Source organism: Taudactylus pleione, unplaced genomic scaffold (genome assembly GCF_031769625.1).
Source record: "Taudactylus pleione unplaced genomic scaffold, aTauple2 ptg000017l, whole genome shotgun sequence".
Lineage (NCBI taxonomy): Eukaryota > Metazoa > Chordata > Amphibia > Anura > Myobatrachidae > Taudactylus > Taudactylus pleione.
This window is the reverse complement of record NW_028284419.1, coordinates 9701957-9725844: the sequence shown is the minus strand read 5'-3', so window position 1 is coordinate 9725844 and position 23888 is coordinate 9701957. Positions and strand designations below refer to the sequence as shown.

The 23888-nt window shown below is 43.6% G+C and overlaps 1 protein-coding gene across 1 annotated transcript in view; it reads right to left on the bottom strand.

Annotated features, from left to right (window-relative positions):
- Positions 1-23888, bottom strand: part of DNM3 (dynamin 3) — a 552421-nt gene that overhangs the window by 68894 nt on the left and 459639 nt on the right. Inside the window, exon 19 of the mRNA XM_088481814.1 lies at positions 20667-20831. Within this exon, the coding sequence (XP_088337940.1) occupies positions 20667-20831 (165 nt within the window). The remainder of the gene's footprint in view (positions 1-20666; positions 20832-23888) is intronic.

Below are 23888 nucleotides of genomic sequence, written 5' to 3'. Positions count from 1 at the left end.
TACAGCATTGATGTAGAGCAGGTATAGGAAAATCTTGTTTTTATAGGGCACTCTGAAAAGTCATTGGTTGCACAGGTCATGTGGAAACAAACTCCTCATTAGTTGGGCAAATCCGGAGTCAGCTGACTAAAGCGGTGCCCATGCAGCGCCGGTCTCAGGAGAAACTCCATTACCCAGAGTCAATGTTTATTACAGCATGTGCAGCTTTGAAAGACTGATCAGCAGTAACATGCCAGCTGATGAACTGGCAGCGCCAGGCACGGTAAGTGGGTCTGGGAGCCCACTGTGCGACAATATCTATATTTGATTGTGATGTATTTGAAACCCCAAAAGTTGATACAGGGGCACAATCCTCCATCCTTTTTTATTTTGCAAAGAAATATCCTGCTCCAGCAGGTGAAGAAGATGGGTGGATGAAGCTTCTCTCCAGGTTTTTTTTAATATATTCGGACATAGATTGCGTCTCAGGTATGGAAAGAGGGTAAACTCAAGGCATAGTGTTTCCTACAATAATATTGATTGGACGGTCCCAGTCCCTATGAGGTGGTATAGTCTGTGCGGACTGTTTATTGAACACAGCCTGGAACTCTCTATGAGGAGGAGGAATGGGTGAAACCTCAGAAGCCGTGGTGGAACAATGTGGAAGGATACACTGGAGGCACTTACCCAAGTAGTTTGATCCCAAGCCAGGACTTCAGGAATTGTCCAATTGTGCGACTTGGGTACTAGTTACAGTGACGTATTAACAATGGGTGCACACACTGCGCTCATCATTGCCACTAACAAAGAAATATATACGAGTGATTAACTAACCTAGAATATATATGCTTCCTTACCGCATGAAAGCAGCATCTGGCCCCTGGCTCCCATGCTGCAACTATCTCATTTGTCACTTAGTCATCTCTGAATGACTTCCGCAGAACATGATGAGTGACATGTTGCAGGAGGCCCTCCTCCCTTCTTCTTGGATAATCACATGATTCAAGGGATGACACTTAAGCAGTATTAATTAATGGTGTTCCTGTTTCGTTTTCAATGTTTAAATGCATTTTTACTGCCTTCAATGTTTAGTGTTATAAATTTTCATAAATGAAAACTGGTCAAATATGTTTATCTCACACAGCACATGCCCAAAACTTTCATTCCTGCAGTCATATTCTCTTAATTTTAAAGCGCTGAGCAGGGGCGCATTAAGAGAGGAGGGGGCCCGTGTGCAGTCTGGGGCCCCATACTCACTCTCCTGTGGCTGTCAGCGCACTGAGCACAGCGTCGCAGCAGTAGACTCTGTTCACTAGTCATGTGCAGGTCACCAGGAAAATGGTGTGGCATCCATTCTCCCAGTAATGTCCCTACTGCGTATGTGCAAAACACTGGACAAATGACTGTGACAGACATTTTCCAGGTGATATGTGCAGCGCTGATACTGCTGACGTAGGACTCCGGAGAGGTAAGTATTAAAAATCTGGGTGCAGAGTGTGCTGATGCTAAAGTCTGCGTCTTCCGAAGCAGATTACCTGGCCCCGGCAGAGGAGTACCGGCAAACATTCTGAGTAAGGTTAGGCTTACGCAGATGGTTGCAACTGCGATGGTGATCCAATGCTGTGTCTTCAGATGCAGCACTCGGATCTGTGATGCCAGCAGGAGGCGTCTTTTTTCGATGGACGCCTTCTGCGTCACTAGCATATTTCAGCATTGCTGCTGCAAAGCGTACAACTCTGAATCAGGCCCAACATCAATTAAAAATGTCTCTGTTTGGTACCAGTGTGCCTGTATAATGCACTTATGGGGGTTCCGGGGTTCAGAGAGGGCCCCGGGCATCTTGGTGGGACGAGATCCTGGCCCAGTATGCTGATGCGGCAGGGTCCAGCTGCGGCAATAGACAGGATGGCGAGCCTGGTCTTGTAGGATCCAGTCCCTGCCCACCTCAGCAGTACAATTCAGCAGCAGACGTGGACAGGGCTGCTAAGAGCTAGCCCTGTGCATGTACAGTAGTTGCACGCTGCACACTGAGGAGGGGAACGCTGTGAGCCTCTCAGCTCAGCACAAATCCAGAGGGGGCGCAATCAGTATGTTCGCTCCCCCCCACAGTCAGACAAGACTGCTGATCTGCGTGTGCTGGGCTACTCAGCTGACAGGGAGGGAGCTGCAGCCCCAGCTGGACCCCTCCAGCACGCCCGGGCCTGGATAATTAGTACCGGCTCCCCCCCTTTTGTCACCCCTGGATGAGGGGTTAGTAGTAGGCTGTTGGTAAGTCCTTGAGTCCCCTGCAGTTAGGCCCCCATTAAAGGTAGGCTGTTGCTAAGGTACCTACCATTCGTCCATCAAGGGGACAAGATTCCTTGAGCGTAATTTTCACATTGGGCATGACTCACTACCGATCACAACTGCAAATGCAATAGCGATTATGCATGCAGTTCCACTGCGATAGTATGCTAATCTATTGCATATGCTATGTTGACGCAGCATAACATAAGGACACCCACTTTACCTTACACACCTACGTAATGTTTAGCAAGACTGCAAAATCATCGGTACTAATGAGTACCATCGCAGCCTCACGCACACTTGCACAAGCTTTGACCTTACTCAGAAATTGCTAACCTCAGTGCACGCTATGAGACCTCAAGCTGTGCATGGCATCGCAGTGGATAATTTATGCATGCCCCTGCAACGGCGCTCAAACGCACTGGCACACCTGCGTTTTCCCGACCACTCCAACAATTGGCACTTCCTGTCAATCACTCTGTGATGGGTCTGCGTAGTCACTGCGATCACAGTCCCGATTGCAGTGGCCGGCTTGCGCACTGTGATGCATGCACAGAAAGCAACAATTGTCCAATTGCGTGCGTAATCACAGTTGCGATCGGTAATGAATCAGGCCCCCGTGTGCATACTCTGGGCCTGATTCAGAGATGGACGGAATTGCAGAGCCTCAGACAAGCGGTTGTACAATTTCGTCCATCTAAAATGCTAATGCAGCCAGGGCTGGCCAGCCCATTACGCCAGGTACGCAACCGCGTACGGCGCCTAGCTTTAAGGGCACCATCTCCTCAGTCCCGCCGCTGTCCACAACAGCAGCCGGCAATACAAACAGTGACTTATTATACTGTGCCGTTGCGCTGCCCGCCGCCAGCCAGTGCCGCAGCCTGAACACTGTCAGGGATTGACAGTACAGGCACGGCTGGAGGGGGAGGAGGGGCCGCTCTCTCTTCTCCTTCCTTCTCCTCAGCTCCTCCCCCAGAGTGACAGCCTGGCTTATGCTGGAGTCTGTCTGTGCAAGGCTGGAGGGAGAGGAGGGGCCACACTCTCTCTTCTCCTCCCCTCTCCTCAGCAACTCCTCCCAGAGGGACAGCCTGGCTTATGCTGGAGTCCGTCTGTGCAAGGCTAGAGGGGGAGGAGGGGCCACGCTCTCTCTTCTCCTCCCATCTCCTCAGCACCTCCCCCCCAGAGGGACAGCCTGGCTTATGCTGGAGTCCGTCCATGCAAGGCTGGAGGGGGAGGAGGGGCCACGCTCTCTCTTCTCCTCCCGTCTCCTCAGCACCTCCCCCCCAGAGGGACAGCCTGGCTTATGCTGGAGTCCGTCTGTGCAAGGCTGGAGGGGGAGGAGGGGCCACGCTCTCTCTTCTCCTCCCCTCTCCTCAGCACCTCCCCCCCAGAGGGACAGCCTGGCTTATGCTGGAGTCCGTCCATGCAAGGCTGGAGGGGGAGGAGGGGCCACGCTCTCTCTTCTCCTCCCCTCTCCTCAGCACCTCCTCCCAGAGGGACAGCCTGGCTTATGCTGGAGTCCGTCTGTGCAAGGCTAGAGGGGGAGGAGGGGCCACGCTCTCTCTTCTCCTCCCGTCTCCTCAGCACCTCCCCCCCAGAGGGACAGCTTAGCCTACTGGAGTCCGTCCGTGCAAGGCTGGAGGGGGAGGAGGGGCCATGCTCTCCCTCTGCTCAGCTCCTCCCCTTTTACCTTATGTTCCCCGGCTTCCTCCCCTCCCTGAAGGCTGTGCTAGGGCCACCCTCTCCCTGTTGTAATTCTCTCCCTGTCACCCAGTGGTGTAATTCTCTCCCTGTCACCCAGTGCTGCCACCCTCTCCCTGTCATCACCCTTTCACTGTCACCCATTGCTGGCACCCAGTGCTGTCATTTTCTAACCTGTCACCCAGTGCTGTCAGCCTCTCCCTGTCATCACCCTTTCCCTGTCAACCATTGCTGTCAACCTCTTCCGATCAGCCAGTGCTGTCACCCTCTCCCTGTCGTCACCCTTTCCCTGTCACCCAGTGCTGTCATCCTCTCTTTCATCCAGTTCTGTCACCCTCTCCCTGTTGTCACCCTCTCCATCACCCAGTGCTGTCACCCTCTCCCTGTCATCACCCTTTCCCTAAGACCCATTGCTGTCACCCTCTCCTTGTCATCACCCTTTCCCTGTGACCCATTGCTGTCAACCTCTTCCGATCAGCCAATGCTGTCACCCTCTCCCTGTCATCACCCTTTCACGGTCACCCATTGCTGTCACCCTCTCCGTCACCCTCTCCCTGTCACCCAGTGCCATCATTCTCTCTCTGTCACCCAGTGCTGTCACCCTCTCCGTCACCTTCTCCCTGTCACCCAGTGCTGTCATTCTCTCTCTGTCGCCCAGTGCTGTCACGCTCTCCCTGTCGTCACCCTTTCCCTGTAACCCATTGCTGTTACCCTCTCCCTGTTGTCACCCTCTCCCTGTCACCCAGTAATGATACCCTCTCCCTGTTGTCACCCTCTCCCTGTCACCCAGTGCTGTCAGCCTCTCCCTGTCATCACCCTTTCCCTGTCACCCATTGCTGTCAACCTCTTCCGATCAGCCAGTGCTGTCACCCTCTTCCTGTTATCACCCTTTCACTGTCACCCATTACTGTCACCCTCTCCATCACCCAGTGCTGTCATTTTCTTACCTGTCACCCTCTCCCTGTCACCCAGTGCTGTCACCCTCTCCCTGTCACCCAGTGCTGTCATCCTCTCTTTCACCCAGTTCTGTCACCCTCTCCCTTTCGTCACCCTCTCCCTCACCCAGTGCTGTCACCCTCTCACTGTCATCACCCTTCCCCTGTGACCAATTGCTGTTACCCTCTCCGTCATCACCCTTTCCCTGTGATCCATTGCTGTCAACCTCTTCCGATCAGCCAATGCTGTCACCCTTTCACTGTCACCCAATGCTGTCACCCTCTCCATCACCCTCTCCCTGTCACCCAGTGCCGTCATTCTGTCTCTGTCAACCAGTGCTGTCACCCTCTCCCTGTCACCCAGTGCTGTCATTCTCTCTCTGTCGCCCAGTGCTGTCACCCTCTCCCTGTCATCACCCTTTCCCTGTAACCCATTGCTGTTACCCTCTCCCTGTCATCACCCTCTCCGTGTCACCCTCTCCATCACCCAGTGCTGTCATTTTCTCCTGGTCACCCAGTGCTGACACCATCTCCCTGTCATCTCCCTTTCACCCATTGCTGGCACCCTCTCCACCACCCAGTGCTGTCACCCTCTCCATCACCCATTGCTGTCACCCTCTCCCTATCATCACCCTTTCCCTGTATCCCATTGCCGTCACCCTCTCCCTGTTGTCACCCTCTCCCTGTCACCGAGTAATGACACCCTCTCCCTGTTGTCACCCTTTCCCTATCACCCATTGCTGTCACCCTCACCCAGTGCTGTCACCCTCTCCCTGTCACCCAGTGCAGTCATCCTCTCCGTCACCCAGTGCTGTTACTCTCTCCCTGTCATCACCGTTTCCCTGTAACCCACTGCTCTCATTCTCTCCCTGTCACCAAGTGCTGTCCCTCTCTCTCTGAATTTGTATCTTTGGATATAATTGTAGCTTAGCACCCAGGTTGATCCTGCTGTATAAGGGCGCTATAACACTTTTGTAATTGTAATTGGTTTTTTTTGTAATTGTTACATCATTATATGTACTCCCGATATTTCACACGCAGAAATATGAGGGTTATTTCACTAAGGGGCACCAAAATCTACAGCCGCTTACCAAAAAAATTAGGCTCGGGCCGGCCCTGAATGCAACAGGAGGTGTCTGTAGGAAACATTCACCTCCTTGCTGCATCTGCGATCCCAGCGCTATAAAATGCAAATTTATCTTGCTTGGTGTATATCTATACCACAAACTTGAATTAATTACCTTTTAATGTTAGACAGCCTGAAACTATACAAGCACCACCACACATACTTAAAAGACCAGTTTGACAGTCTTGATCTATTACAGTGTAACATCTGGTGTAGATGAGTCATTACCCACTTTATTATTGTTATTATAGTTTATTTATATAGTGCCACAATATTCAGCAGCATCTCTAGAGGAGGATATTGTTCACATCAGTCCCTGACCCATTGAAGCTCACGGGCGAAACTACCTAAGAGGCACACACAGTAGGGTCCATGTGAGTCAACAGCCAATTAACCTTACAGTACGTTTTTTTTAGACTTGGGAAGTACCTAGGGAAACCCGCGCAAACACGGAGAGAACGTACAAACTCAACACAAGGCCTTGGTCACAATTAAACTCACACCAGTGCTGTCAGGCAACAATGCTTACTCCTGTGTCACTGTGCTGTCAACAACTATCTGAGCTCAGTGAAATAAAGTACAGGCAGATTAAAGCATTTAACAAATATCTGGTTACACAGTAATTTGACTTTTTGTATCTGAACAAGGATTTCAAAGTATCTTACATTTATGTTGTCCAGTAATAGTATCAGTAAAATGTAATTAAAAACACAGTTACTAACAGTCTGGTTATGCTATCCCTCCTGTTTTGCATGGTGATTCCCTCTGTGGATGGTTTAGTCACTGACTAGGATATCCATGCTTGAGCACAGGTGACTTGTTCAATTTGATTTAATCATCCAGTTTCAAGCATGGATATCCCTAAAACCTGGACTCATACTTGCCTACTCCCCCAGAAGCTGGGGGAGGCTCCTGATTTTACGGGAAGCCCCCCGCACCATTGAAAGACTAGGCAGATCTCCCCCCCCCTCTCTTCCTAGGAAGTGGACAGGATGGGGAGATTTTATGAAGAATTACGGGTCCGTAGGGAGGGGGCGGGGGCAAATAACATGAATTGACTGTTTACCCCCGTCCTCTCTTTGCAGACCTGCGAATCACGGCCTTTTCCCCGTGAAGGGAGGGGGGCCAAATGTCGTCTACAGTCCAGCACCTCCCCCCAACTTGTGGCTTCAGGTGATTAACCAATCCTTTTTTCTCAGTAACGCGACCTTCTTTCATAGCACAAGAAACAGTGAATATAAGTAGATGTATCTATGAACCAATTAATGTTTATGCCGCCTTACCTACCACTCAGGGTTATAAATGTGCAGCTGAAAACATACATTCACTGTTAAACCTAGCTAATATATACATATTTCTTCAGCTTTTATTTAATTTTCATTGTATTACAGACTTAATGTGTATTTTTCTACACAGCTGTTATACAAATAAATATTCACAGTAGAGTTTAATGTTGAGTTTGTCTCCGCTGAGGTCACACACATTATCAATACAGTTTCCTGCAAGACATAGAGGTTTATAGTAAACAAGGATGCCAGCAGACTGGGGGTTCTGGATGCTGTGAAAACAGATAATAGTTTCAAGAAATGTTGCCTTACTACAATATCCTTTACAAGCAGCCTGCAAGCCTTCCCATGGAAGAGAGTCCTTTATCATAATCTGCAAAGGGAAGTTTTTGATAAGACGCAGCCAGTCTCCTTGGCGGACTTGTGGGAGCTGCCTAAAGGCTACTGGGAGCAAAGAGAGGAAGTTCAAGGGCTTTTCTGAGCTTTAAAATTGCTATGGAAACCACTTCCTGTGGATCAACTGGTATCTGGGCTTGATAAGGAAAAGGACCACTATAGATATTTTGGCAACACAAAGGAGATACAAAATGAACATTCATATTCTATCAAAAACCCTTCATATCAGGCAGATGCTAAGATGCTGTAATGAAAAAAGGCTCTTACTTGATTAAAAAAGTAAATTATTTGTCTTAATAGTACCATGTGCCTACCAAATAGCCCTGACTAAATTCAAGTCATTTACATTTTTCATCCCTGACACTTTTTGTCTCTGATAATGTTTCAAATTCTTAGTATTAACCAACTATTCAGTACTAATTATATTGTACCTCTAGCTTTATATAATCAGTGTAATGTATTGTTCTGAATCCTTTTAAAGTGAAGATTTGTATTGCTTCATCTTTTACTGTACAAATGACCTTGTGTAGTAGTCAGATTATATTGGGGAGGGGTGTTGTACTGTTGTTATCTCCACTCTGAGTACACCCTGGTGACATGACTTTCCCTATCTACAGTATCAGTGAAGAGCTCCTGGAAATTTGATGGTGCCACAGAACGTTGAGAGGCTCTAATATATACTTGTTCTTCCTTATGTTACCTTTCAGTCTTCCTCCCTCTATAAAATGTGTCCCCATATTCTAAAAATACTGTCATGTGTAAAAATACTGCCCTCCTAAATGCTATTAACACTTGTTATATATTTCAATGTTTCTATAATTTTACCTCTGTCTCTTATCTCCTGTACACTCTACATGTTCAGCTTTATTAATGTGATTTTGGATACACAGTAACTGTCACAAGCTGCTGCGTTGCTAGGAGATGCGAACGCCGGGCTATCAATCACTGAACTTCTCCTACCTCCTGCCTGTCATTCCTGGACTAACCGGATTGGCTCCTGTGGCTTTTTCTATCTTGTCCGTAGGTTGCTCGGGTGCCGGTGATAGCATTTTCACGTGTTTCCGGTTCTGGTGGTTAGTTCCTGACTGTTTAGTCGAGTGTCTACTACCTTTGCCTGTCTTGTATTTCTCCTGACATTTGTATCATCTAGGTGGTATGGACTGTACCTCTGCATCCTGCCGCTTATGTCAGCTAGGCGGCACAGGCCGCACCTCAGCATCCTGACACTTGTGTCAACACGGCGACACAAGGCGCACACCAGCGTCACCTGTACGCGCAATCCAGTGTTCCTGCCACTTGTGTCATTTAGGTGGCACAGGCCTCATTCCAGCATCCTGTCAATTGTTTCAACTCGGCGGCACAAGGCGCACATCAGCGTTCCTGGTACATGCGATCCAGTGTACTGCCGCTCGTGTCAACTCGGCGACACAAGTTGCACACCAGCGTCTCCAATACACACTATCCTGCATACTGCCACTTGTGTCAACCAGGCGGCACAAGTCGCACTCCAGCGTCATCTTGTCAAGTATCACCAGGTCACAAGGTTGTTGCTGGACTTTGTTCATAATCAGCCCTCAAGGCTGTTACACGGCTCAAGGGCCTCATCTTGTTTAACATAACCAGCCCTCAAGGCTGCTACAAGCCCTCAAGGCAGCCCAAAGACCGCATCACGCCAAGCGTCATCAGCCCTCAAGGCTGCTACACGGCCCAAAGGCCACATCTCGCAAAGCATCACCAGCCCTCAAGGCTGTTTCACGGCCGCATATAGCCAAGCATCACCAGCCCTCAAGGCTGTTGCTGGACTTTGCTGTTCATCAGCCTTCAAGGCTGCTACATGGCCCAAAGTCTACATCTCACCAAGCGTCACCAGCCTTCAAGGCTGTTTCACAGCCACATCTAGCCAAGCGTCACCAGCCCCCAAGACTGTTGCTGGACTTTGCTCTTTAGAGATACCCCTGTAGCATAACAGTAACGAGGGTGAGATACTAAAATTATAATCTTACTCTTCCTACTACATATATCTCTTCCTGTACAACCAGTTAGTCTCCCGGGTTTTCTTACAGCTTTGCTACACTGCTGGTTTACTTTCATATCATTTGAAACTATGGTGCTGATCCAATAGCTCTAGTGCCAAGAGTACACAATTATGGGTGTTGCAGAGTTATATGCAATTCAGTTGCATCTCTGCTTGTGGCTAAGGGCTCCTAACTGGGCGGTAATGGGGCAGTCACACATAGGCAAAGGTTACCGAAGAGTTGTTGATGGAATTATGCGCTATGCAAAGTTGATTTCAGATGCATTTCTTGTACCAGGGTCAGGGCTTTTGCAAATGCGCACTGATATTGATTTATATGAAGTACAGTATGTACAGAGATATTGTGGTCACAACTCAGCACTTTTTGCCATGCACACAATATGGGTATAATTACAATAGAATAATTAAAAAATAAGAATTGCAGCGCACCCTTTCTCTTCAGCCACAGAGCCACAGAGCAAACGCAGTAGCACTAAAATACCCTTAAAAGATATACAATCCTCTGTTGGCACTGTCAATAATGTGATGATTCCAAGATAACCTATAAAATATAAATATAACAATAACAGTGCAATATTAAATACCCCAAAACACCATAGTGACTCCAGGAAAATGAAATTAGAATAAATAGTTATCGATAAGTGATTCAAATCTTTAAAGTCTTGTCACCAATAGATGAAATCCAAGCGTGCCACACTGCAAATAGGTGTTATGATTTCACTATGTGCATAAACCAAATACTGATTTCTGAAGCAGATGCAGGTGCATAAAGATTTATTCTACAACAGTACATGTGAAAGCAAGATAATGCGGAGCCCTAGCAGGCTGGAGAGTATGAACAAACACAACTCAGGATACAGTTCATAGCTGGCAAGCGAAACTTAAATATAAACTTGGGTCAGAAGCATGCAATAAATGAACACAGTCCAAGTTCCTAGCACAGGACAGGGGCAAATTGCAAACAGACAAGTCCAGAAGCCAGATATAAGGCTATAATGTAATTCAGAGTATGAATCTGGGTGTTATATTTTCAAATTGCACCAGTATATTCCACTGTAGAAAATTGATGATAAATAACGCACACATTTGTTAATGCACACGTAAATGCCTTGTAGAGAAATACTGAACAGTTCTGTCAAATAGCACAATAATTTGCCACAGTAGAGAATTGCTAACAGATAATGAATTTCTTTAACAGCACAAGTAATTTGCACAGCAGGAAGCTATACAGTAGATCTTCAGAGTACTCCAGATAAATTGCTCTGTAATAAAATGTTACTCAGTTCTTTTCAATAGCCACAAATAAGTTGCACTGAGTCAAGATACTTAGCAGATCTTTTAGAAGAATCCAGGTTAGCTTCACCAAAAAGAAATAGCAGGTACCAGACTTTCCAAATGACACAGGCAGAATCAGACCCAGAAACAGTAATGACCAGCACCAACACTGTGTCAGTGGGTCATTTATAACAGGTGAAACACACATGAATGCGTTGCATGGTCAAACATAGAGTTTGTATCAGTCCTGCATTCCCCAACTGTGAAATGTTCAGCTGGTGGCCTCTCAGGAGTGCTATGTCTCCTCTGGTGCAGGGGCTGATTCAACAGCGGATGCAAATGCAATCGCAGATGTGATTCTGCATGGAACACAGCTGCAGAAAAATGCTAATGCTTTCAAATCTTACCCGCGCACAGGAACGCCCACTGCTGTCTTCTCATACCCGTCCAATGTCCTGCTCCTGTGTTAACATCAGTAACATTGACTCACACCAGCTAGTCATGCAACATGTATGGCAAGTCTGACCAGCCGCGAACATTGCAGCTCTCCTGACACGTAGAGAGCTCTCATTCTGCAAAAGCAATCACAAAGGCTAATTTATGCGCACCCATGAAATGGCATTTAAATGGTCAGACACACCTGCATTTGCCTAACAACCCCCCCTGTTACCTCCCCCAAATGCTGACCGCATGACACTCACTTTGTGAGTGAATACTATGTGTGAATGTAATCTCAAAACAATCGCTATGCTTCGCAGTGCGATTTACATGTATGCGCAATGGAAAACAAATCTGCTTAAATATTGCCATTGCGTCCGCTGCTGAATTAGCCCTCCAGTCCGCTAAACGCATTTCAATATCAATAATATCTTTATCAAAAGCCCATATTTTCTTTGATCAAGGAAGAGTGTTTAATCCACCTATTTGCGGTGTGGCATGTTTGGATTTCATCTATTGGTGACAAGACTTTGAAGATTTTAATCACTTATGGACACCTATTTATTCTAATTTCATTTTTCTGGAGTTACCCAGGTGTTTTTTTGGTATTTAACATTGCCCTATTATTGTGATATTTATTTTGTATAGGTTATCATGGAATCATCACATTATCACAGCGCCAACAGAGGAAATGTATATTATATAATGTGTATTATTACGGCCAACTTGCATTCAAGTCTGCAGCAGTCCCAACAACCCCAAGGTTCCTTCAACATTACAACATCACTAATTCTATATTCTGTTATTGGAGTTTTGTGTCCCACATACATTAGTTTAAATTTTGATGCATTCAAATTAAGACTGTACATTTGACTCCGTTATTTTATGTTCTTGAAGTATCTAATCAATTTAAAAAAATGTTTGTATCATCTGCAAAAAGACATGCAATCTTTAATCCAAACCATTATCCATTCCACTCGTAAAGCTGGGTACACATTAAACGACTTGTAAACGATGCAATGTTGTCAAGGATTTCCCCTGTACTCCCCGGAACACCTGGCTGGACTAACGATACAATAATAATAATAATAATAATAATAATATTTATATAGCGCTTTTCTCCCAAAGGACTCAAAGTCGCTTTACAGACATCAGAAAACATGGTATATTGTAAAAAATAGAAACCACACGGAGATAATTAGAAACATCCAGAACCTAAAGAGCACAATAAACATATTGCAGAGTTGGTGCAGACATTTTGCGAAAGAACTTCCACGGTTTATATATTTCACCAACAAAAGGTACCAGATGAGGCAGCCATCTTGGGCGCACTACGTAGGATTACCCTGGGTGGAATAGGTTATGCCTAGAAGAGATGACACAAAATGAGTGGTTGCAGCGTCCTAACGCTAGGAGTAGGGTCCCACCATAATCGTCAGGTCCATGTATTTTTCATCCCACCCACGAGTGTACCAGGTGAGGCAGCCATGTTGGGTGCATTACAAATGTTACAATGTGGGAGATAAGCCGTACAAGGGCCCAAGGCATATATGGGAAAACTGACATGTGTGTGGCAGTATGATATACCCAGTATGAATAGATCCATGTGAAGTACATACTGCCTATAGAGGATGCACTTCATTGGTGGTATAGCATGCAGGCATATCATACAATGGGGCGGAAGTACATGGCTCAAAACAGGGAGTAGCAAATTACTGCAAACAGCGACGCAGTTTATATAGTGCATACACACTGTGCAATTTTACCACCGACAAAACCATACATGGTTAACAATTTCCAAATCATTAGATCATTAACAATATATTGTTTGCTTGCCAAAACACCTGTGGACCATCTTAAATTTAAATAAGGGCTGTACTATGAGACACAGATGCATGCCCAGACCAGTGAGATCCATGCATGTATTTGTGTAAAAGCTTGTAAAGTGTTAAAATTTTAATAACATTTTTTTTGTGGGGATCTCCCCTAAAAGCACAACCTGCCCTGGGCTGTTTAGAGCCAGTCCTGGTTGTCTAAATGGGACAAAAAACATAGGGGTCCCCTGTATTTAGCACAACCAGCAATGGGCTCAGCAAGCCAGTCCTGGTTTTGGAAATACAGCGGACAAAATGAGTAGGGGTACCCTGTATTTTCCATAACTGGCACCGGACTCTTTCTAGCAAGGGTGTAATACCACAGCCAGGGTACCCTTTCAATGGGTCCCCCGGCCAAATTATATATTAACCCCCTATATGTAGTCCAGGCATGGGCACTCTCTTTCAAATGATGGTCCCCCTTAGTACTTATTGTCTGGTGTGCACTTGTGATCACCAGGCAAGTCTACCCAATGTTATGGAAAATTGTATTTTTCATATATGGGGGAAGGGCATTACATATGTCCTATCACTCCCATAATGACAACTGCCAAAGTGTGGGCACCCATTTTTTAAAGCAGGGACTCCCCTCTTTCAAATTATGTGGCCCACTAGTAGTGATCACCAGACAATATGTATCATGCCCAAAATTACATCTGTAAATTATGTTGCTCCATTTGCAGCTATTGTCTGTTGATCACCTGTCATGACCAAATAAAATTGCTCAATGCTACAGAAAAAAAAAAGTTTTCCATACCATAGATGGGGGAAGGACACATTTGCCCGATCTCCCTCATACAGGCTCACACACACATGGGAACACCCTGCTTTCAAAGAGGGAAGTCTCCTCTTTCAAGTGATGTGCCCACTTAGTAGTTATTATCTGGTGATCACCAGGCAATAACTGAAAAAGCATACTAAAAAAATAAATTTTTCCACAAATGGGAGGGATCTAACACCCAGATCTACATAATTTTGTATCAAATAAACAAAAGGGATACCCTCATTTAATATGGTAGGTTGTCTATTTTTAAAATTGTATGCCGTATTGGGGTGTCATATTATTCCTACACATAATAAGAGTTTAAATTGAGATGGGAAAATAATATACATAATCATTTTCAAGTGCAGATTGTTTGGTGTAAACCTACACATAGAAGCCTGCTTTTTGCTATTTTTGAAAGTCGGTTGATGTCAAAACAAGAACAAAATATTTTTTATATTTTTTGGTATTTATCAAAAATAAATCAAATTTTCTTTTGGTTTACTGTATTTAACTATCAATAAAAAAAAGAAAACAACAACAACAACACTCTTTTGACCACTTTGGTTAATTTCTTTTTGATGTATTAGATTGAGCAAAAAGACTAGTGGAATTATTTGAAAATACAAAGTCTTCTGGAAAAAAAACAAGGTATAATTTGTGTGAGTACTGCATCAGTAAAATTGATGTTGGAATGTGATGAGCACTAACATCGAAAAATGGCCTCAACGTAGGGGTGAAAAAACTTATAGCAGTAAAAGGGTTAGATGGATTCCATTAATTGGCCCAAAATTGATGTGAGATTCACAGGTCTATAGTTATCGTACTCTTCCGTACTGCCTTACTGTATTCCAATTATCTGGAATTACACCTGCCACCAGTAACTGGTTAAAAAGTTTAGTTAATGGTGCTAGTAGTTGATTGATTTCTGTATTTTGTAGTAAATGTATTTGTGTCTAGTAATGTATATCTTGACCCTCTAGACCGCTATTTTCCATAAATTTATATTATTTTTATTCAGTCTTATTCGTCTCCTTCAATATATCATGCCTCGTTAGCCTTTACCTTTAGTATTGCTCTTATTACTTTTCATTTACATAGTTAGACAATGTTTTATCAGCCTGTTTCAACACCTATTATTGTGTGTTGAGTATTTATTAACTTGTGTTACATGCTTTATTATTCTTTGTTTGTCTATATCTATATAATAAGAGGGAAAGCATGTCTGTCTGTGCGTCCTGTTTGTTCATTATGCATGGCCAGAGTATTGGACCTAGCTCCACCAAACTTGGCATGGTGGTGTAGTTTGACCTGGATTAGGTTTTTGTCTAGGTTTCAACTCCATCTGGGCCACACACTGTCACAAAATCTAAAAATAAGAACACTCCCAAATTACACAGATTCTGGGGCAGGCTTCAGTGTAAATTGGCAGTCTGCCAAAAACCTGTGAGAAAGCTACAAAAGTATCCTTTTAACTTCAGAGTCTGAGCAAACTTGATGACTTATGCAAGTTCATATTAAATAGAGAGCCTCTATGTTTGCATGCAAGGATGTAACTAGAACTTTGTAGGCCAAATAGCAAGATCTTAAAAGGGTCCCCACAGAGGTAAAAAAAAAACCCCACATACATATGCCCCCACACAGAGCCCATTCATGTTATGCCACACAGACCCCATTCAAGTTATGCCACACAGAGCCCATTCAGGTTATGCCTTATAGTAGTACCCCTTATACACATTATGCCACGCAGTAGTTGTTCCCCTTATACATTATGCCACACACTGCTTTTGAGGAGAAGCTGCAGGACGGAACACCGGTCCTGGTGCACCTGCACTGTATACCTCGTGGCACAACAAGAGCAGGAGACAGACGAAGTAGAACTGCACCTATAGGGCAAGATACGGAAAGTGAATCTTCTGTGGTCCCTATGAAATTTGGGACTCTATCAAATACTCCACAAAGAGCTATAAACAGCTGATACTGCCGTAAGCCAGTGTGCTTTCTTTGGTTTTCTAAACATGTTTTTTATTCATACGTTATATATTCGCACGCTTTTGCATGTTTTTTTTAATATTTTTAGCCCACTCTATTTTTGAATTGTAGGTGTTTACATTCATGTGCTGTTGCTAATAAATATGAATTACATTATTGGTAAAATTCATACAACTTGTAGGTTTATTTTAGCGCTTTCTCATCTATCTCAAAGCCACACAGTAATGCCCCTTACACTACACATTAATCCCCCTTACACATTATACCACACAGTAATGCCCTTCACAGATTATGCCTCATAGTAGCAGTGCTCTATGTAACACATTATTACACACAATAGTAGTGCCCTTTACACATTAAGCCCCCCCAACAACTCACCTCCCCGTGCCCCTCCAGCAGCCTCTCGCCTCCGTCTGTGTGCCATCAGCAGCCAGCAGGTGTGGATTTGAGGCTGGGCTGCCAGCTAGTTACAGCTGGCACACTGGCAGGCAGTGGTAGACATAGAGACAGCGCCGGTGCAATATGAATCTGGTACCGCTCTTGAGCCAATCGGAGCTTGTGAATAGGCAGCCAATCAGGAGCCACTACTGCTGATTTGCTACTGGTCCACGAGCTCTGATTGCATTGCCACCGGCGGTCCTGTTTCTCCATGACTGCCTGCCAGTGCACCGGCTGTAATCAGCTGGTGGGCCAACACCAAATTGACATTGCTGACACCAGGGCCCCCCTTGACAGCCTTGACTGGATCGGCCCACCTTGTGTGTGTAACTAGATGCAGGGGGAGCGGTGCGTCACAGAGGCAGCTCATGCACCCTAGTAGCCGCATCCCTTGCACCCATGGTAGTTACGACACTGTTTGCATGCACATTAACAAACATTGGGGTATTTTTCAGGATCAATGGAATGGGATTACAGACAATGACAATATAAACAGATAAAGGCTGCAGGTGTAGTTCAGGGTACTGTCCCTGCACTCCACACATAAATGTTGTCTCATTTGATTAAAGTCAGCCATTCTAAAATGTAAAACCTTTGTTCTACTTTAACAATGAAACTTAGCTCATTGTCACTAGACCCCCAAACAAATTTGATACTACAGTACATCTCCATTTGTGACAGATAAACATAGGTTTGCTTCCTATAACTAATGGATAATGACTACTAGTTGATATAGTAATGATCAGATCTAGTCCACATCGAGCATAATGAAATCTCCTATAATTATCACCTCCAGAGCTGGCTGTAGACTAGTTGGGGCCCAGAGTAGACATAAGAAATGGAGCCACACAGGGCCATGTTTCCCATGAGGTACAGTAGTAACCTGGTCCCAGGTGGCACAATCATAATTAAGGTAGAGAAACGGTCCTCATCCAACCCGTAGGCTACATCATGCTTGTCCCATAATTTCCAACTATCCCACTTTTGGCAGAACAGTTCTGATCTGTGTACCTCAGAGCGGGAATTTCTGGGAAAATCAGGGTGCAGTTTGGGTAAGGAGTGGCTTAAATCTTAATGATTTTACTTGTGTTGAGAGTCCCAACCTCCACTAGCACTTTGTTCATTTTCCATTCTTACAATGGACATCAGTAGAAGTGATGGTGATACAGGTCTCCTCCAGTTATTTTTGACATTACTCAGTTTGGGAGGAGTAGAAGGAGACTTGTATTGCCTGCCTTTACTCCTCTCACAGGAAATGGGTATGGGATCCTGGCGGTTGGGATGCCGGCAGTCAGAATACCGACACTATAAGGTAAGTACCCTAATGCTGGCCCTTACATCTAACCCTCCCTCCCCGATGCCTGAACCTAACCTCCCCCCTAGTGCCTAAAACTAACCTCATCCTCCCCATACCCTAAACCTAACCCTCCCTCTTAGTGCCTAACCCTATCCCTCCCCCTAGTACCTAACCCTAAACCTAACCCTCCCCCTAACCCCATGATACTTACCTTAAGGGTGCCGGCGGTCAGGATTCTGTACTGCTGTTGGGATTCCAGCACCAGTATCTTGACTGTCGGCATCCCGTCTGCCGGGATACTGACTACCTCCCCTCTCACAGTGGTAGCAGTTACTACACTTGCTTCTGCAGTGAGCAGCTAGTGACCAGAGCAATGGGAGTAAAGATATCTCACATAGGGGGAGATGTATCAAACCCTTGAGAGAGATAAAGTGAAGAAGTTGCCAATAGCAACCAATCAGCTTGTAACTGTCATTTGATAATCTGTACTAGATAAATAATTGCTAGCAGTTGATTGGTTGCTTTGGACAACTCCTCCACTTTATCTCTCTTGAAGGTTTGATGCATCTCCCCCACAGTAGGAGGGGTGAAATGCCCCTGATCCTGGTATTGTTTGCATATACGTACAAATGAAAAACGAACACTCTAAAACAGAGAAGTGGTACTGTGTACCCACCCTGACATATGCAATATGACCAGATATACTAAGAAGTACATCAAGCATAATGAATAAGAGAACTGTCTATACATATAGAATAGCAGCATATACCAAAAGGATATTTGTGTGCCATCCTCTCCTTGGTTACGTGGGAAAACAACTACCATGAGAACAGCTGACTTATGCCCGCTTACATATACAGTCAGGTGCATAAATATTGGGACATTGACAGAATTTCATATTTTGGCCTCTTTTCACCACCACAATGGCTTTGAAATGAAACAAACAAGATGTGCATTAACTGCAGACTTTCAGATTTAATTTGAGGGTAATTACATCCAAATCAGGTGAACGGTGTAGGAATTACAACGGTTTCTATATGTGCCTCCCACTTTTTATGGGGCCAAAAGTAATGGGACTATCAACTCAAAAGCTATTTCATGGACAGGTGTGGGCTATTCTCTTGTTATTTCATTATCAATTAAGCTGGTAAAAGGTCTGGAGTTGATTCTAGGTGTAACATTTGCATTTGGAATCAGTTGTTGTCGACTCTCAATATGAGATCCAAAGAGCTGTCACTATCAGTGAAGCAAGCCATCATTAGGCTGAAAAATCAAAACAAACCCATCAGAGAGATAGCAAAAACATTAGGTGTGGCCAAATCAACTGTTTGGAACATTCTTAAAAAGAAAGAACGCACCGGAGAGCTCAGCAACACCAAAAGACCCGGAAGACCACGGAAAACAACTGTTGTGGATGACAGAAGTATTATTTCCCTGGTGAAGAAAAACAGTTGGCCAAATCAAGAACACTCTCCAGGAGGTAGGTGTATATGTATAAAAGTCAACAATCAAGAGAAGACTTCACAAGAGTGAATATAGAGGGTTCACCACAAGATGTAAACCATTGGTGAGCCACAAAAACAGGAAGACCAGATTACAGTTTGACAAACAACATCTAAAAAAGCCATTACAGTTCTGAAACAACATCCTATGGACAGATGAGACAAAGATCAACTTGTACCAGAGTGAAGGGAAGAGAAGAGTATGGAGAAGGAAATGAACTGCTCATGATCCAAAACATACCACCTCATCAGTGAAGCATGGTGGTGGTAGTGTCATGGCGTGGGCATGTATGGCTGCCAATGGAACTGGTTCCCTTGTATTTATTGATGATGTGACTGCTGACAAAAGCAGCAGAATGAATTCTGAAGTGTTTTCGGGCAATATTATATGCTCATATTCAGTCAAATGCTTCAGAACTCATTGGACGGCGCTTCACAGTGCAGATGGACAATGACCCGAAGCATACTGCAAAAGCAACCAAAGAGTTTTTTAAGGCTAAAAAGTGGAATGTTATGCAATGGCCAAGTCAATCCCCTGACCTGAATCCGATTGAGCATGCATTTCAATTGATGAAGACAAAACTGAAGGGAAAATGCCCCAAGAACAAGCAGGAACTGAAGACATTTGCTGTAGAGGCCTGGCAGAGCATCACCAGGGATGAAACCCAGCGTCTGGTGATGTCTATGCGTTCCAGACTTCAGGCTGTAATTGCCTGCAAAGGATTTGCAACAAAGTATTAAAAAGTGAAAGTTAGATTTAGGATTGTTTAGTTTGTCCCATTACTTTTGGCCCCTTAAAAAGTGGGAGGCACATATAGAAACCGTTGTAATTCCTACACCGTTCACCTGATTTGGATGTAATTACCCTCAAATTAAATCTGAAAGTCTGCAGTTAAAGCACATCTTGTTTGTTTCATTTCAAAGCCATTGTGGTGATGAATAGAGGCCAAAATATGAAAATTCTTTCAATGTCCCAATATTTATGCACCTGACTGTATATCTCTTATTATGTGGATTAATTAAATCACTGAAGTAACCAATAACAGTATTTTTAAGACAATGTGGTCTATGTACTAAGCCTTGAAGAGAGATAAAGTATCAATCAATCAGCTCCTAACTGTCAACTGGCTGTGTTTGAAAAATGATAGGAGCTGATTGGTTAGTACTCTATCTCCATCCACTTTATCTCTATCCAAAACTTAGTTAATAGGGATCACTGTTTCCTTAGCCAATAGATATGCTGAGTTCTTATGATTATAGCTAGGCCCACAATTTGCTGTTTCCTGTGTATGTTTAAAGCCAACTCAATGTATTTGTAGTATAACAGACCATACATAACTTACACTGTTGATCATCAAGTGCATTAATGTCTTGGGTATAAGATCTCTGATACCCTTATTTATAATGGTCATGTAGGAATCCACCAGGTTTCTGATAGTTTCCACTTGCCGTTCCAACTGTGGATCCATTGAAAAGTTATCAGCTTGTGTTGTCTCTTCTATATCTGTCTGAAAGGATTCAAACAAACATAAAATTAATGAAATAATAATTAAAATATATACAAAAGGCAATATTGAATTACTTGCCGATTGTCAGGATTTGCTGAAGTTAAATAGTGGCACTGGAAATAGAAATGTTATAACTTACCTTCCAAGGAACACTTTGTGATGTAGTTATGCAAGATTTGACCACTGGAAGCGAAAGCAAAAGTATACTGATAATGTAGATACATTAACTTATTAATGGCCAAATACTCAACTTCATACAATGTCTAGTTTTACTGTCTCCACGTAGTTGTCCTATTCTCTCATCGCTCCAACGTGGAATTTCGTAATATAGGAAACATAATAGAATACAATGTGTTACACAGCTGTCTACTGTTCTGATAACACACAAATAATTATATGGATAGTCCGCAGAATCCCAAGGATGTGTTCTGCAATAGGTGATATATGGTAAATACACCCTTGTGTGCTAGTCAGGGATATGCATCAAAATGCTTACTGACAGCTTACTTCAAATAAGCATATAGCAGGCTCAAAAAGAAACAAATCATGAGCTCAAACAAAGTCCGATATCTAATATTCTTCCAGTATTTTGGGACCAAGTATTGTAACTCCACTTGACAAAGGCGCCAGCGAACGTTGAAACGCGTTGCGAGTGACAGTGTGAATACATTCCATGCCCATAAAAGCCAAACGATACACCTCATTAGAGCACCTGGGTTCTGTTACCATCTGAAGAGTGTATGGTTCAGGCTGTATTACCATCTGGGTATGGATGTACTATTTACAGCTTTTTAAATATTTGTATTGTACATTAAAGGGTGATTTTTATCAACATCCTGAGTTTTTTCATTTCATACATAACCTATGGGAAGTTGAAGAAAACGTATGGCGTAAAGAAACCTTTTTGAGCCTGCTATATGCTTATTTGAATTAAGCTTTCAGTAAGCGTTTTACTACATCTCCCTGTCTAGCACACATGGGTGTATTTACCATATATCACCTATTGCAGAACATATCCTTGGGATTCTGCGGACTATCCATATAATTATTTGTGTGTTATCAGAACAGTAGACAGCTGTGTAACACATTGTATTCTATTATGTTTCCTATATTACGAAATTCCATGTTGGAGCGATGAGATAATAGGACAACTACGTGGAGACAGTAAAACTGCACCTTTTGGGATTATCATCTTTCATTGGACTTTTACCTCTAAGCGCTTATGGTTTTTCCTTGTTGTATTGTTGTGTCTATATGAAGTTGTGTTTCACTAGTTAAACCAGAGCTGCTGTGGGGTGTTGCGCCCTATATCTGAGTGTTTTTTTATTGCCATTGTTCATACAATGTCTCCTTAGAACACTCATAAAGATAAATACAAAAATATAATGCTAGAGCTTAATAGTATATTTCTCCATATATCCCTAGCTTAATTCATGTGTTGGGTCATTCCATGGTAACTCATGTTACAAAATGACATAGCAAACAAGTAACACTTCCTGTATACAGTTTTTCAAAGCATGACCTGTCTTATTATGTTCTAAGTAACTAAAATGAATTTCACATCAATTCCTTTTGCTGTTGATAGCCATGCAAATAACTTGCTATGACGCTTTGTAACGTGAGTTACCATGGAAAGACCTTTTTATACGATACGATTATAGACCAGCCTGGTGTGCATAGAAAAATATATCAATGGATTTTGTTACCATCTATCTTAAAGAATATTTTTCCATCTCTACCAACAATCTCCTAAAAGTATGGGTCTTGATAAATCAATACTATTGACCACCACAAATGCATGCATGAAAGTAAAAGTTTTATTTAAAATCATTCTCATGTAAAGACTTGATGGTAATTTAGCTAAATTCTGGAAAACTTTAAATTCTCGCTCTCATGTTACATGTTGAGATAAAGGTGCTGTTGCAGAGTGAAACATATAGGGATGTAGTCAGGATCCCGATGGTCAGAATACCAGCACCGGGCCCTCCTTCTTTGTCTGAGTGTGCGGGCCCGGGACTCCAGTCTGCCCTGACCATAAGTATAAAACAATTGATAAGAAAAAGAAAAGAAAGTAAAACTTTGGAAAATAATAAATTAGCAAGAAATATCATCTTTTTTTTCTAACATTCTTAGAAAAATAAGCAGCAGTCGTTAAGTGCATTTGAAATTATTCTTTATATTTTTTAAAGTGGCAAGAGGGCGTTGATGTAATTGCGGCTTTCTTGGAATCGTTAACACATTATGTCTATTTCCAGGTGCATTATTAGCACCAAGTATAGGGTTTGCAAGTGTGCCCTGATGATGATGACTATCAAACTAAGGGGTTGATTCAATTACGGGTGAGTCAGTCCGCCCTGTGAGTCCTGGCATTTGCGGCACTTACAGTAGCCCCAGATTAGCTGATTTTTGTTCACAGTTGCCTAGGGCTGCAAAATCTCTGAGTCTGGAATGAGATGGGGACAAGAAGGTTGCAATATGAGATGACGTTGCTGGTGTCTCCTCACAGCTGCAACAGTCCTTCACCCCGCTCGCCCCTAATTGAATTGACCCACAAGTATATGATAGCAAATATGTATTTAAGTCTGCATGATGGTAAATATATACACATTAAGTACAGTGCACGCAATGTGGGAACAATCATGGCTAACTTGCGCACAAATCTGTATCAGGCCCAACCTATACTAAAACAAAAAGCTACACCCAAAGTACAGGTAAGCTCTTAATTTAGAGAAGATTATTTCATTAAGTCCTGGGGAAATGCTTAGAAGTGGAGCTACCATTTTTTCCCTTTGAATTTGCCATGGTAGTAATAAATGTTACACTATGTGAACTGGTTGTTGGCACATTTATTTATTCTATTGAGGAATAAGGGTAAAACCAAGCTTCTATTTTCTCTTCCACCAACAATTCAAGTACAACCGGTGTACATGTCTCATAAGGAGCCTATTTTGTCCTGGCTTTACTACAGGCTACCCCTTTGTATAAGGCAATATTGTTTCAATTAAATTTAAACCACTTAGCCAAAACAAAGCAAATAGATGGAGTGCCAGAAACTTA